The 15,170-nt window shown below is 32.3% G+C and overlaps 1 protein-coding gene across 1 annotated transcript in view; it reads left to right on the plus strand.

Annotated features, from left to right (window-relative positions):
* Positions 1-15,170, plus strand: part of LOC127737250 (CD109 antigen-like) — a 90,939-nt gene that overhangs the window by 12,656 nt on the left and 63,113 nt on the right. The window contains exons 7-11 of the mRNA XM_052247793.1: positions 1,678-1,803; positions 5,550-5,589; positions 6,119-6,203; positions 9,996-10,086; positions 12,449-12,661. Coding sequence (XP_052103753.1) covers positions 1,678-1,803; positions 5,550-5,589; positions 6,119-6,203; positions 9,996-10,086; positions 12,449-12,661 — 555 coding nt within the window. The remainder of the gene's footprint in view (positions 1-1,677; positions 1,804-5,549; positions 5,590-6,118; positions 6,204-9,995; positions 10,087-12,448; positions 12,662-15,170) is intronic.

Below are 15,170 nucleotides of genomic sequence, written 5' to 3' on the forward strand. Positions count from 1 at the left end.
TTCTTCTCTAATGAGAAAGGTAAATATGCTAGATATACTTACTGGAGGTGTGATGAGATGATTGAAGCTGTTATTTGTCTCCTTGATAATATTTATGTACGTTTCGGCAGCAAAGTTTATCGACAGGTTGTAGGTATTCCTATGGGCAATAATTGCGCCCCTTTAATAGCAGACTTGTTTTTGTACTGGTATGAATCATAGTTTATGACCAAACTCAGTAAAGACCCGTCTAAATTGCATTTAATTGATAAATTCAACAATATTTACCGTTATCTTGATGATATTTTTGCGTTAAATAATCAAGAATTTTCTCAATATACTGCCGAAATTTACCCAAAAGAACTTACTTTAAATAAATAAAATTTAAACGGTAACAACTGTCCTTTCCTAGATTTAGATATTTCGGTTTTACACGGGAAACTACACACTAAAATTTACGACAAAAGGGACGATTTTTCGTTCCCTATTGTTAATTTTCCCTTTTTGGATGATGATATTCCTTTGGCACCATCCTACGGTGTTTATATTTCACAACTCGTTCGCTATGACCGTGTCTGTTGTGACGTTTTTGATTTTAACGAACGTAATCTATGTATTACTGGTAAATTATTAAGCCAGGGATTTCGTAAACCTTTACTAAATTCTTCCACAGATATAAAGATTTGGTTTTGAAGTTTGGTTGTACCTGTAGAAAACTTATTTCAAACGGGATTGCACATCCTCAATATTGTTTACCGTGCCCGGAAATTTAGAAACGATCCTGGTAAACTTATCGATCCTTTAAATAAACTCATTCTAAAAGGTTACCAATTCAACACTGTAATTAGATCATTAAATATTGTTTTTATTGGTACTAATATTGATTTTGTTATCAATAAATTAAAGCAAACTAAATATTATTGTTATATACATATACACATTCATAGATCTACAATCTGTCGATACCTGTATCTTGGCATTGCTCAAGGTCATGTTTTTCTCTGATTGTTTATGACGTCTTTATACTAAATCCATTGGATGTTGGATTGATAATTTAGTCTTAATTGCATGTTTTATTTTATTAGTTGTTAGTGGCTTTGAACTAGTTGTCAGTAACTGCGAGTACTCTCAGATCTGTACTTTAGTGTCTTTTTGTGGTTTGGATGTACAAGTACCCGGCCACGTCCACTTGTATTTGTAGCATTTGTATTTTTATCCATCTGATGAGTTAAGCCTCTTTCAACTGATTTTTATAGTTCGTTCTTATATTGTACTGTTACACCACTGTCCCAGGTTAGGGGGAGGGTTGGGATCCCGCTAACATGTTTAACCCCGCCACATTCTGTATGTATGTGCCTGTCCCAAATCAGGAGCCTGTAATTCAGTGATTGGCGTTTGTTTATGTGTAACATATTTGTTTTTCGTTCATTTTTTGTACATATATTAGGCCGTTAGTTTTCTCGTTTGAATTGTTTTACATTGTCATTTCGGGGCCTTTTATAGCTGACTGTGCGGTATGGGCTTTGCTCATTGTTGAAGGCCGTACGGTGACCTATAGTTGTTAATTTCTGTGTCATTTGGTCTCTTGTGGAGAGTTGTCTCATTGGCAATCATACCACATCTTCTTTTTTATATTAACCTTCAGTATCTTATAATTAAGACCATTAAGCGTAATATCAATTCAAGTGTTTATTTCAGGATCCCAAAAGAAATAGAGTAAAACAATTTCTGAATGTTCGCCCAGCGTTTGGTGTATTTGCCGGGTCATTCCAGTTATCTACCTTGACAAATCTGGGAGGCTGGACAATCAGCGTGGAGCAAAAGGTCAGTTGCTTTTATAAGATCTGGCGATTATCAAATCTCAAAAATAAATCAGACTTGTGTATAAAGCACTTTAGATTCAGATATCATTTAGAGGAATCTATATTTTCATGAATAACAGAAATATAAACATGAAAAAAAATTATACATCCATTTCATCAAAGTTGATTTTAAATTTTAACTCAAAAAGTTGATATTTTGAGTAACGTGGATGAATGACAGGGAGGTTATTTTTAAATTATATAAAGTTAGAAAATGCATCGTACACTTACAGGGATCTAAACAGTTTAGAACTAATTAAATTATTGCTTAAAGGGGATAAGTAAGAAAAAACTGCAGAAAGTATGTATGTTTCTGTCATTAGATAGACAAATATATATATACATTTTAAGAGTGTGTTTTTAAACACATTTTTACAAAATTAAAAGGAATGGCAAGCACTAAAAGCGAGGGTATATTCAACTCATAAGTGGATGATAAACTAACAAGGCCTTGGCAAAAAAAGCGTAAAACGACTAAAAGACAAAGAACAGTATATAATCCAAAATGAATCATCAAATCTTATCAATTGTCAAAATAATACCTGACGGCAACTGTAAATGCAAATTATCTCAATTAAGAATCGTCACTCAAAAATTATATCCAGTAAAAATCGTTACTTATAACTTGTGTTGATAAGTAACGCATACTAGCAGAAAGCACGAGTCCAAATGCATGTCAAGAAGTATTTGTCACTTCAAACTAGTGTACAAGTTTAATTGTAATTCCAAACTCCTGCATATGTCTAGTTGTAATAGTCACTATAAACTCATATTCAGTACAAATCGTTATTCAAAATTCATATTCAGTATAGATCGTAATTAAGAACGTCCGTCCAGCAGTAAATGTATTTCGTAACTTTTTTCCACTAGTAATTGTCACACCAAATGTGCGTCAAACAGAAATAACGGAGTAAACATATGTCTAGTAGAAATTAGCACTGTAAACATATGTCCAGTAGAAATTAGCACTGTAAACATATGTACAGTAAAAATTAGCACTGCAAACATATGTACAGTAGAAATTAGCATTGCAAATATATGTCCAGTGGAAATTAGCACTGTAAACATATGTCCAGTAGAAATTAGCACTGAAAACATATGTCCAGTAGAAATAAGCACTGCATGTCTACTAGAAATCGTCATTCCAAACTAGTGTTCCGAAGTAATTGTCATACGAAACTCATGTAAATAAGAAATCATCTATTTATCTTTGGAAGACAAACTGACAACGCCATGGCAAAACACTCAAAATGATCAAAAGTCGAACAAAAGTCTACAAAACATAACAAATAAAGAGGCCATCGCGATGTTTTAATTGTGGAAACCACAATTCCGTTCTCTTTTCCTCGAATGTGACCTACCGATTTAGACTTATCAATGGATTTGTACTGACACGAGCAACACGACGGGTGCCACACGTGGATCATGATCTCCTTACCTTTTGGGACACCTGAGATTATCCCCTGTTTTTGGTTGGGTTCGTTGTGCTCAGTCTTCAGTTTTCTATTTTGTGTTTTGTATACTGTTATTTGTCATTTGCTTTTTTGATTTTTTCCATGGCATTGCTAGTTCGTTTTCGACTTTTGAGTGTGAATATGCCTTGGCATCTTTTATGTAAAATAAATTAATAAATTATCAGAATTATGTCAAGTAGTAATTTGTAGTAATAAGTAATTCTAAACCCAGACTTATAATAACTAGAAACTGTCATTCGAAACTCGTGTCTAGTAGTAATTCTAAACCCAGACTTATAACTACTAGGAACTATCATTCCAAACACATATCTAGTAGTAATTCTGAATCCAGACTTATGACTACTAGAAACTGTCATTCTAAACTCTTGTCTAGTAGTAATTCTAAATCCAGACTTATAAATACTAGAAAATGTCATTCAAAACTCATGTCAAGTAGTATTTTTAAACCCAGATTTATAACTACTAGAAACTGTCATTCGAAACTCAAGTCTAGTAGTAATTCTGAATCCAGACTTATAACTACTAGAAACTGTCATTCGAAACTCATATTTAGTAGTAATTCTAAATCCAGATTTATAACTACTAGAAACTGTCATTCCAAACTCATGTCTAGCAGTAAGTCTAAATCCACACTTATAACAACTAGAAACTGTCATTCGAAACTCATATTTGCTAGTAATTCTAAATCCACACTTATAACTACTAGAAACCGTCATTCTTAACTCATGTTTATAGTAATTCTAAACCCAGACATAGAACTACTAGAAACTGTCATTCGAACCTCATATCTAGTAGTAATTGTAAATCCAGTCTTATGACTACTAGAAACTATCATTCGAACCTCATGTCTAGAAGTAATTGTAAATCCAGACTTATAACTACTGGAAACTGTCATTCGAACCTCATGTCTAGTAGCAATTCTAAACCCATAATTTTAACTACTAGAAACTGTCATTCCGAACTGATGTCAAGTAGTAATTCTAAATCCAGACTTAAATCTATTACAAACTGTCATTCCAAACTCATGGCTAGTAGTAATTCCAAACCCAGACTTTTCATTACTATAAACCGTCATTCGAAAATCATGTCTAGTAGTAATTCTAAGTCCAGCCTTATAACTTCTAGAAACTGTCATTCGAACCTCATGTCTAGTAGCAATTATAAACCCAGACGTCTAACTACTAGAAACTGTCATTCCAAACTTTCGTCTACGCAAGATTCATCAGTATCGCTCGATTCAAGCAGTTGGAAGGATAAACCAATTACAAAGTTAACGCTGAAACGATTATAAAAATTATAAAGGTTATGGATTATCGAGTTGAGGCCATCAATTTATTTCTATAAAAAACTTTTATGTGAGATTTTTTTTTTATCCGAACATTTAGTTTAGAAAAAACGAATAATGGTGCTTCTAATGGAACGATCAAAGTCGAATATTTGACAGCAATGGATGTTTAAGAGCCGAAACAGTTGACAATAGAAAAAAATCCCTTGGCCCCGATCCCCCCTTCCCAACCCCCCAACCCAACCCAGCGTAGGTCCACTTTGCTTCAGTGAGTGAAACCATTAGTTTCTTTATTATTTCAAAATTTATAAAAGAACAATTTTAGAAAGGTTTGTTATAGATCATGTCAATACTGACTAATAAGCTGATGATACCATTAGAGACTAATAGTCAAGCAGCAGAGATATTGACCAAGTGTTGTAAAAAGTGGGAAGTACTTTTCTGAATTTACCTTCATCAGGAAGGCTCAAAATCAAATATTTCAAGGCCAAAAATGCATAAGAACCGAAAAAGTTGAAGAGATATATAACTAAAAAGGATCTACAACAACAAGCAAAATCCATCTAATGTCCACTTTGCCTGAGGGAGCTGAATCCTTAGTTTTTTTAGAATTTCAAAATTTATAAACGAACAATTTCAAAAAGTGTTGTTGTTAATTATGTCAGTACCGGAGTAATGACTACTGACCTCATGATACTGAGCTGATTTAAGCGTGCAACAGATACATTACTTATAAATGCTGCATGGAAACTCAGTAATAGTGTAAATACTGAGCTTATTCTGTACATGTGTTATAGCCACAAGTCGCTATCAAGTAAGATAAACATTTCGCCTAGTGTCAAAATCTAAATATTGGGTATAAGAAAAATAATGCCAAAATATATATATGAAGCAGGTCTCACTTATTTTTTGTCAGTTTTGTAATGCTAGTTGCTTTATTTGTTTTAGAGAGAAAAGATATTTAAAGGTTTTGATGTTGAACGGGTTGGTGAGTATTTGTAGAGTGTTTGTAAGACCTCATTGTCCACTGAAAAACTCGAACAAACAAAAATGTATACCGGGTCAAGCCTATATGGGATTTTCGTCATTGATATGACAAATAATACAATCCATCGTACATATGTCTTTATTAATTTATAATATGATATGTTTATAGAATTTATGTATTTAATTAACCTGACGTTCTCTGTCTCTCTCTTTTGCCTCCTCACCAATGTCCGTAAAGTTCCCTGAATAATGCCATTGTGACAATACATTATTATATCCCACTAATTGTTGCGTCTGTTCACTCGATAGAAATCAGTTATATTTTCCCTATTCATTGGTAGATGGACAAATGGTTTAATAACGATTGTGTTACTTATAAGACATTTGACGATTAAAACGAAATATTCAAATTGATGTCGATTTGTTAAGCCGTCTGTCAGCAGTTATATAAAAACTTCTTTTAAACATGCATTCCAGTTTTAGTTAATACAATTGTAGATACTACTGATTTCTGATGTTTTTATATGTAGTTCTACCTAAATTTGAAGTGAACGTTGCATTGCCTTCATTTGGAGTGACAACAGACAGATTTTTCACAGTTACTATTAATGCACTGTAAGTATGCAGCACGTGCTGAGTATTGATATCTAGATGAGAACAAATATGTAATATCTGTCAAAGATGAAAACAAATATGTAACATCTGTTAAAGATGAGAACAACTATGTAATATCTGTCAAAGATGAGAAAAAATATGGACGATTTCACACTCAATACTCAAAATTCAATATCCCAAGTGAAATACCCGATTCGAATTTTCATATCCAAAATTCAGGAGAAATCTTAAAATAGCAATTTCTTTTTTTTAAATATTTTTTATGCACCCGTCGTAGTAAACGGGGGCATTAAAAATTACCCTTGACAGTCCTTCCGTCCGTCTTTCCGTCCGTCTCAATTTCGTTTCCGCACTCTAACATAAGTTTGACTAATTCAAAAACGCATACACAATGCTAAGAATCAAAACTTAAATAACCCTGTTCGAATTTATGAAGTGAGTCACTTACCGTCCTAGAGCTATGCCCTTTATAACTTGAAAAAATTCAAATTGTTTCGTTTCCGCACTCTTACTGAAGTTTTTCCCATCCAAGGTTTATGAAACTCATTCACAATGCTAAGAACCACAAAATGCTGACAAAGTTCAAATTTGATATGAAAGTCATTTATCGTTCTATAGTTATGACCCTTTTGAACTTTGAAAATTGCAAAGCTTGAGTGGGAGCATTCGTGTTCTCGGATATATTCCTCTCTTATTATAGAAAGAACTAACTGTTTTAATAAATCATCAGATAATAGATGACAAAGACACATTATTGTAGACCTAAGTTATTTTTCACTTGTTTCGTTGATTGATAGGGCTTGATTTTGTCAGTGTTTATGGATTTCCCCTTTTTGAATTTGTCTGCAGTTCGGTAATTTTGTTATATTTTTTTCCAAAAGTACAGAGGTATCGAAAGAAGACAAATAATCTAGTTGCGAAATGACTCGAACGTTCTCTTTAAGATAATTACAACTTTATGCAGACTAGACACGGTTGAAAGCTTGATGCACTCTATAGTCTCCTGTCTTTTTTTGAAACTGTGAAATAATACCAAGATCTAATTTGGTTGTTTGTGTCGTCAGATTGATGAACCATTAAGATGAACTCTAACATCACAATGAAATATGTACTTAGTGTTTGAAGAAACAAGCAACAATATAAAAAGAGAGTATTTCAAGTTTTTAAATACCAAATATGTGAAAACAAAGAAAGATGAAATAAAAATTTATCAATAGACACAAAGGAATACAATTTTTATCATTTGTTATTTTATTTATAATTATTTAATGTATTTTGTTGTTTTCTATCAATTTCATTTTTTTTAATGTAATTTGTTTTCTAGTCGTTATTTAAAGTTTCACCTCCCTCAGGCAAGGTTTACCTTAGATGGATTAGGTTTTTTTATGTCCTTTTTGGTGATACAGCTTTTAAGCTTTTTGGCTTTCCAAATTCGGCTTTGGGAGCTCCTGTTGCAGGCAAATCCAGAAAAGCGCTTCGGACGCATGAAATTTATAATGTGTTGTTTTCATTTTGTATAGCGACATAAATGAAAAGAACGAGATTTGGCTTATACGTTAGAGAATAGCAACAAAGAATCACATACTTGAAAAAGTTATGATAATAAAAACCAATTGGCTAACGTGTATTCACCAATAAACTAGTTTTGGTACCATACTTATTACTCTAAAAGAAATGATAGTTATTGCATGAGCAATTCAACAAATCTCCAACAAATAAAGTCCATTAATTTAAAAAAAAAAACATTCCAATGCAATTAGAATTGTTTTGGCATTCAAATAGACCCGAATATTTCACTTCTATGATTCGAAAAACACCATTTTTATTTTGACATGTTTCTGAGGTGTTTTACTTCGAACTCAGAAAAAAATCCAACATTGGTCGTCAACTAGAAGAAAAATATATATTATATCTTTTTGTCTCAATAATGACATTTGTTTCTAGTTGTTTTTTTTTATAATTATAGGTTTCATAACGAAAGAGTATTAGATATCGCTTGTTATCGCTTGATTTCAACTCTATAAATTTCAAAATAAGAATAAACGAACCTTAGGCAAGATCATCATTATCATCTTAAATATAAAAAGATAATATTTATCTATGTCCATATTCACGAGCTGTTTAGCGTTTTTCTCTTACGGCAAAAAACTTATTTTTGTCTTAGTGAAATATTTTTGTTTTTGCAAATAACTCCTCCTATGGTATTGTGATTATTATGTCAGGTACCCAGACTCCTGCTTATATTAGACGTTTTCAAGGTATTTACACGCTAGAATGGAATCAAATTTCACATTAAAAATATTTTGAGGTGAAATATTTGAAAAAAAGTTTTAACAAAAATACCAAACTCAAAGGTAAATTCAAAAAGAGGAAGTCCATAAAAACTGAAAGTCTCTTATCAAATTGCAAGGTAAAAGCTTAAACACACCAAAACGAATGGAAAATAACTGTCATATTCCTGACTTGGTACAGGCATTTCTTTATGTAGAAAATGGTGGATTAAAACTGGTTTAACAGCTAGTTAAACCTCTCACTTGTATGACAGTCGCTCAAAATTCCATTATACTAACATCAATGTGTGAACAAAACAAACAGACATAATAAGTAAGATAGTGAAAAATACGGGTACAGCAGTCAATATTGTGTTATAATCTTAATCACTATAAAAACAAACAAATATGTCAACAAAGAAAAACTAAATGGAATATATACAAAGCACATAACCAAAAAAAAAAAATGAAAGACAAGAATACAAAAAATTACCATAACACAATAACACAATGGCGGGATGTATAAATACCGGGCGACGACAAAAAGATATTACCAATAATAAACTAAACAGTAAACGTTAATAATTTACAAAGACAAATAAAAGAACACTATAACACGTAATTAAGATGATAAACAAGGGCAGTACCTAGAACCTATACGTCAAGACCATCATTTATTATTTGTGAAGTTGATACGGAATATTTATCATCAAGGTCTTGGTATCTTCCGATGAACTTGTTTAGAAAAAGGACGAGACGTTCATTGACATAACCCTGGTTCATCTTTTTTCTGCTTGGACACTGTTGACGTTTTATGAAGTCTGAGTAGCAGCTGCAAGCTCTTGTATACCGAATGAGTTGGGAAATGTATATCCCATAAAGAGGTGAAGTTGGTATATTGCAACTAAGGTTGGGGAAATTGATTATTTCAAAACTAACCAAAGGAACGAATGGAAAAGTAACTGTCATATTCTTGAATTAGTACAGACATTTTCAGAAGAAATATGAGTGTTTAGTATAACATTGAAAAATTCACAAATCTCAGTTCCTTTTGTGGAAATGTGACTTTGGAAAGTTATTGTTGACGTAACAAATGCCAATGGAAATGTCCCAATTGTATGTCATCAACAGAAAAACATAACAGGCCACAACATAATTTAATATATCATTGACGGTAATTATATGATAAAGCAATCGCGTGTTCATTAACATATTTGAATTTCTAAAGACGTCAAGGATGTTCTAATTATACAATTTAGGATGTGTCAGCACCACATAACAAATTTAATGTTTGGCTATCCATAAAGTCACGATCGTACCTGTTAAAGACTATTCCAGACACATGTGCTGTACGAACAGAAATGATTTCATACATGTATGTTTTACATTTGAGTTTTTTGTCACATTCATTTCATCCTCAGGTCTTGTTAAAATTATCAAATCAATTGCCAAAACTTCTCCTAAACTGTATAAAATAACACGAAATATAGCAGTAACTCTGACTCATATCAATGATCTTCAGGTACACTTTTGGGAAGCCAGTACAAGGTGATGCAGTATTGACTATTAAACGACAATGGAATACTGAAGATCAGATTGTAAAGAAATTAAAGGTATATCTGAAAAAATTATGATAGTATCATGTAATTTTTTTTACTTCCAGACATTATATTGTTATATATATGTTTCTACGTATTGTAAGGAAAATTTATGTTGGGTCATCATTATGTTCCTTAAAGCATTTCGTGACCTATTCCCGAATATGACTGTTTTGCTGAGTGTAAATTTGCATTGCTATTAGACGTGTCTCGGTATTTGTACATCCAACATTCATGTATTTAGTTATGATGTTCCATTTGTAATTCTGGTTAGATGTTGTTTTATGTCTTATCGTTTGTGGTTTTAATTCTATTTTTATTTTCTATATGTATGTAAAAGTAAAGATATTAATCACCTAGTTCATCTTTATGATTTTTAGTTTAAAGTAACAATATGCACAGGATTTATTTGTTTTAACACAGTTTGATTTAGAAGAAAAACCGACATGGTTATAAAATACAAATAATTACACCATTACTAACACAATTCTATATTAATATTCTTGTAATGGTTAAAAATACATCAACAAACACCATTAAAAACTTAATCCCAATTTCATATCGTACTTTTAGAAATTTAACTGTGACGTCACTTTTTGTTGCGTTGATATATTTGTGTGACGCACAGTTCATTATTCTATTGTGCTGTATTTGTGTTCTGTCGCAAATTAATTTTAGGTGTTCGTTGTTATTCTGTGGTTTACATGTTGAAATGGACTATTATACTATTTATTTATGTATTTCTCTGTCTTGAATATTCTTGCATTTATTTGTAGTGTATTCCTGTCACGTAATGTTGTCATTTTAGCGGTATTTTTAACATTGCCATATAAGCGTGAGATTTGGCTAGCCACAAAACCAGGTTCAACCCACCATTTTTTCTTAAAATGTCCTGTACCAAGTCAGAAATATGGCAGTTGTTATCACATAGTCCGTTTCTATGTATGTTGGCGTTTGTTTTTGTAGCAGTTCAGTGTTTCCTCTTGTAGTTGATGTGTTTCCCTCAGTTTTGGTTTGTGACCCGATTTGTTTCAGTTAAATCGATTTATGACTATTGAACAGAGGTATACTACTATTGCCTTTTTTGTGCACAATTTTATATGCAGTAAAGTTCAAACATGAAAGCTGTTTTGGAAGTTGCAAATATAGTCTATACAAAATGATACAAAAGTTTATAGCAAACATTTTGTCAAAATGTTTATCAAAAGAACTAATACCATTGGCTACTGCATAGTAAATACAATTAAATCACTTGATAGGTGGTATGATTCTTGATATAAAGATGGCATACAACTTATGTCAAAATATTGCCAACTATATATGCATAGTTTGTAGATTACATATATTTATCAGATTAAACATATAGTTTTTTTTAAAGCTAGAAGTGGCACGAGTGTAAATAAAAACATTTATTAAAATTATTGTTTGCATCAACAAAGTGGCTTTGCTCATTTGAAAAGTGTGCTTAAGATAATTTTGTCACGTTTTCTCTATTCAATGACATAATCCTCGACAGTATCCTTTCATATAAAAATAAGAAGATGTGGTATGATTGCGAATGAGACAACTATCAACCAAAGTTGTTTGTATGTAATGATAAAAAGTATTAGTTGACTCTCTCTCACAAGCAAAATACTCATAACGGTAAAATATAAAAGCATACACTACAAGCAAGGGGACACATTATACTTATCCACACAGCACCAGCAACAAACCCTGCACTCAATATAAAAAAAACTAATATCTTTAAATGGTTAAGTTTTAAAATTACCATTAGTTTGAACGGTGCACTTAACAAAACTTACATTGATGATGTTACTTATACCACAAAGTCTGATTTCTACTTCAGTAATACTGCACCAATAAAAAAGAATATAGTCCCGGGCGAAATATCGTAAAGCACCTGTTGCAATTACCGTTTGTGCTACAAGTAAAAGGTTTACCTAGCTATAAAACATGGTTTAATCCAGCATTTTCTACATAAGGAAATGCCTGTACCAAGTCAGGAATATGGCAGTTATTTTCCATTCGTTTGATGTGTTTGAGCTTTTGATTTTGCCATTTGATAAGGGACTTTCCGTTTTGAATTTTCCTTATTTTTGTTGTTATACTTTTTAAAATATAGCACCAAATATTTATGATATTTGATACGATACGTAAACAATATAATTTGATTTAATAACAAGCATAGCTGATTTGCATAATTTTCATATTGCTTTGCAGCGATTTTAGAAAAAAAGTTTTTTACCATATCATACCTTTCAGTCTTTAGGATACCCATCCTATATTGATGCTAATGGACAACATTTCGTTTTTCAGAAGCTGATCCATCATAAACATTTTCATGTTGACTTTATTTATGTACTATATAATACAGATAAATGGAAAAGCCACAGTTCGAGTTTTAATGAGTGAAATTGTACCAAAAGTGGGAACTTACATAGAGGTCATAGCTAATGTAACAGAAGCAATTACAGGCATCTCAGCAAATGATACGAGAAATGTTATAATTTATTACACACCAGAAAAACTAACGTTTTCCTCCAGTATGTCAAGCGTATTCAAACCTGGATTGGACTATACAATAATAGTGAGTACATGATTAACGGTCACCATCCAAAATTCATTGACCGATACGATTTGTCGGTGTCTCAACTCACAAATTGCATGTTTTCGCGGTCTAATATCATTAGATACTAGTAAGTTGACTGGTATGTTACGTTTTGGTCTCCGTTTCTATAACCTATATTTCAGTCAGTACTTGCATCTCACATATCCCAGTGAACATGAAATTAAGGATACTACTGATACTAGAAGGACTGCTTTATACCTTGATCTTTTCCTTGATAATGACACAGATGGACACTAAATTCTATGACAAACGGAATGATTTCAACTTCCCAATTATCAATTTCCCATTTCTCAGCAGTAACATAACCTCTGCTCCGTCGTTTGGTGTTTACATATCCCAATTGATACGTTATGCTCGTGCATGTTCACACTATACGGACTTCATATACAGGGGTATGCTCCTTACGCAGAAACTGCTCCAACAGAGTTATGAGGAGTAAAGACTAAAAATGACACTCCGTAAATTTTATGGACACCATCATGAATTGGTTGATCTATACGATGTGTCTGTGTCTAAACTATCAAACGACATTTTTACCACGTCTTAGCTTGTGGTTTACCATCTATGTCGTCTGTCTGCTAAGTACTGAACGTGACCTATTCCCGAATATGACTGTTTTGCCGAGTGTGAATTCGCATTGCTATACGACGTGTCTTGGTATTTATACATCCAACATTCATGTATTTAGTTATGATGTGTCTTTTGTAAATTCGGTTGGATATTGTGTTATGTCTTATCGTTTGTGGTTTGAATTCTGTATTTTTGGTACATCTCACATATGTCTTATTTGTCAGTATAGTCGAGTTATATTTGAATTAGTATTGTGAAAATAATTGTGAATTTTAGGATCTCGTTCCATATAATTATATGAATTTCAAGATTATATATACTTCACTGTTTGTGGTGTCCTGTGCTGTCGTTAATGTGAGATGTCCGTTGTTATTCTGCGGTTTACATGTTGTAATTTACTATTATATTATTTATTGATGCATTTCTCTTTGCTTAGTGTTCTTGTGTTCTTAACATTCCCATATAAGCCGAAGGTTTTGGCTAGCCATAAACCCTGGTTCAACCCACCATTTTTTCTTAAAATGTCCTGTACCAAGTCAGGAAAATCGCAGTTGTTATCTAATCGTCCGTTTCTATGTATGTTTTGCCTTTGTTTTTTGTTGCAGTTCAGTGTTTCTGTTGTTCCGTTGTTTTCCTCTTATAGTTAATGTGTTTCCCTCGGTTTCAGTTTGTAACGCTGATTTGTTTTCTCTTAATCGATTTATGACTTTTTAACAGCGGTATACTACTGTTGCCTTTATTTATCATGTCGAAGCACCCAGTCGCGCTCCGTTTAGAGTTGAAGCGATTCCCAATGGTTTGTTTTCGACCTTGACTTGTCTGTTCCTACTCGAGTTACAAGATTTTAACTACTGTCGTCAAAATTTAGAAAAATTTAGCAACAGTATTTACATGCTTTACCACATGTCACTATTAACGGTTCACATAATGTTCATCTAACATACAATAATGACCAGGCGACATATAGAATTGTAGTACATACCATTTTAAGAAACGGTTAAAGAAAGGCCGGAAAGCAAAATACTTTAGAAAATACCGTTGTCTTAGGGAATTGGAATATTTAAAATATAATCAAGCAAACGTATTATTTGGAAAAGACTTTAAAAAGTAATAAATCATGCTTAGCAGTATTGGAAGAACTAATAAGCACATCCAATAACAAGTGCATTACAGAACAGTTGAATTAGTAAAAGTAGATCTCTTGATAATATAGACACTCGAAATATAATAACAAATCAATTCAAGAACCTTTAACAGTTGGATTAGTAAAAAGTAGTTCGACCTATTGATAATATAGGCCCTCGAAAACCGTTGACTTCAATATCTCGACTATGTTTTTCCAATTTGCCGCCGCATTGACATATAACTGCATGTGCTTCCTTGCCTATGAAGTAATTTGTTAAAAACCCAAACGTTTTATAACGCAAATAATATGAACGAAACGATAAAAACAAAAGAAGATATGTAAGGAATAATACACACCTCAAATTTACTAAGGGTTTGTATTTACATGAGCAAAACGATAGATGACACATGTTCAGCAGGATCTGCTATCCCTTCCGAAACAACTAAGATAACCTCTTGTTTTTGGTCAGGTTCGTGTTGAGTTTTCTGTGTTGTGTTTTGTAGACTGTTGTTTGTCTTTTGGTTTTTCTTTTTTTATTATGTCCATTTGTTTTCGACTTTTGAGTTTGACTATCCCTTTGGTATCGTCAGTATCACTTTTTTTTGAACTTTGATTGACAGAGATTGAGCTGATGTGTTATAATAAAATCTAGTAATGTAAGTAATAACCATTAAAATATTAACGGCATAAAAAATAAAATGAGATATGCAAATTTGTTTCAGCTTTTTTGTTACCAATATACATTTGCACAGTAGTCTTTTCATTTAAAAT

This window comes from Mytilus californianus, unplaced genomic scaffold (assembly GCF_021869535.1).
Source record: "Mytilus californianus isolate M0D057914Y unplaced genomic scaffold, xbMytCali1.0.p SCAF_4, whole genome shotgun sequence".
NCBI classification, from domain to species: domain Eukaryota; kingdom Metazoa; phylum Mollusca; class Bivalvia; order Mytilida; family Mytilidae; genus Mytilus; species Mytilus californianus.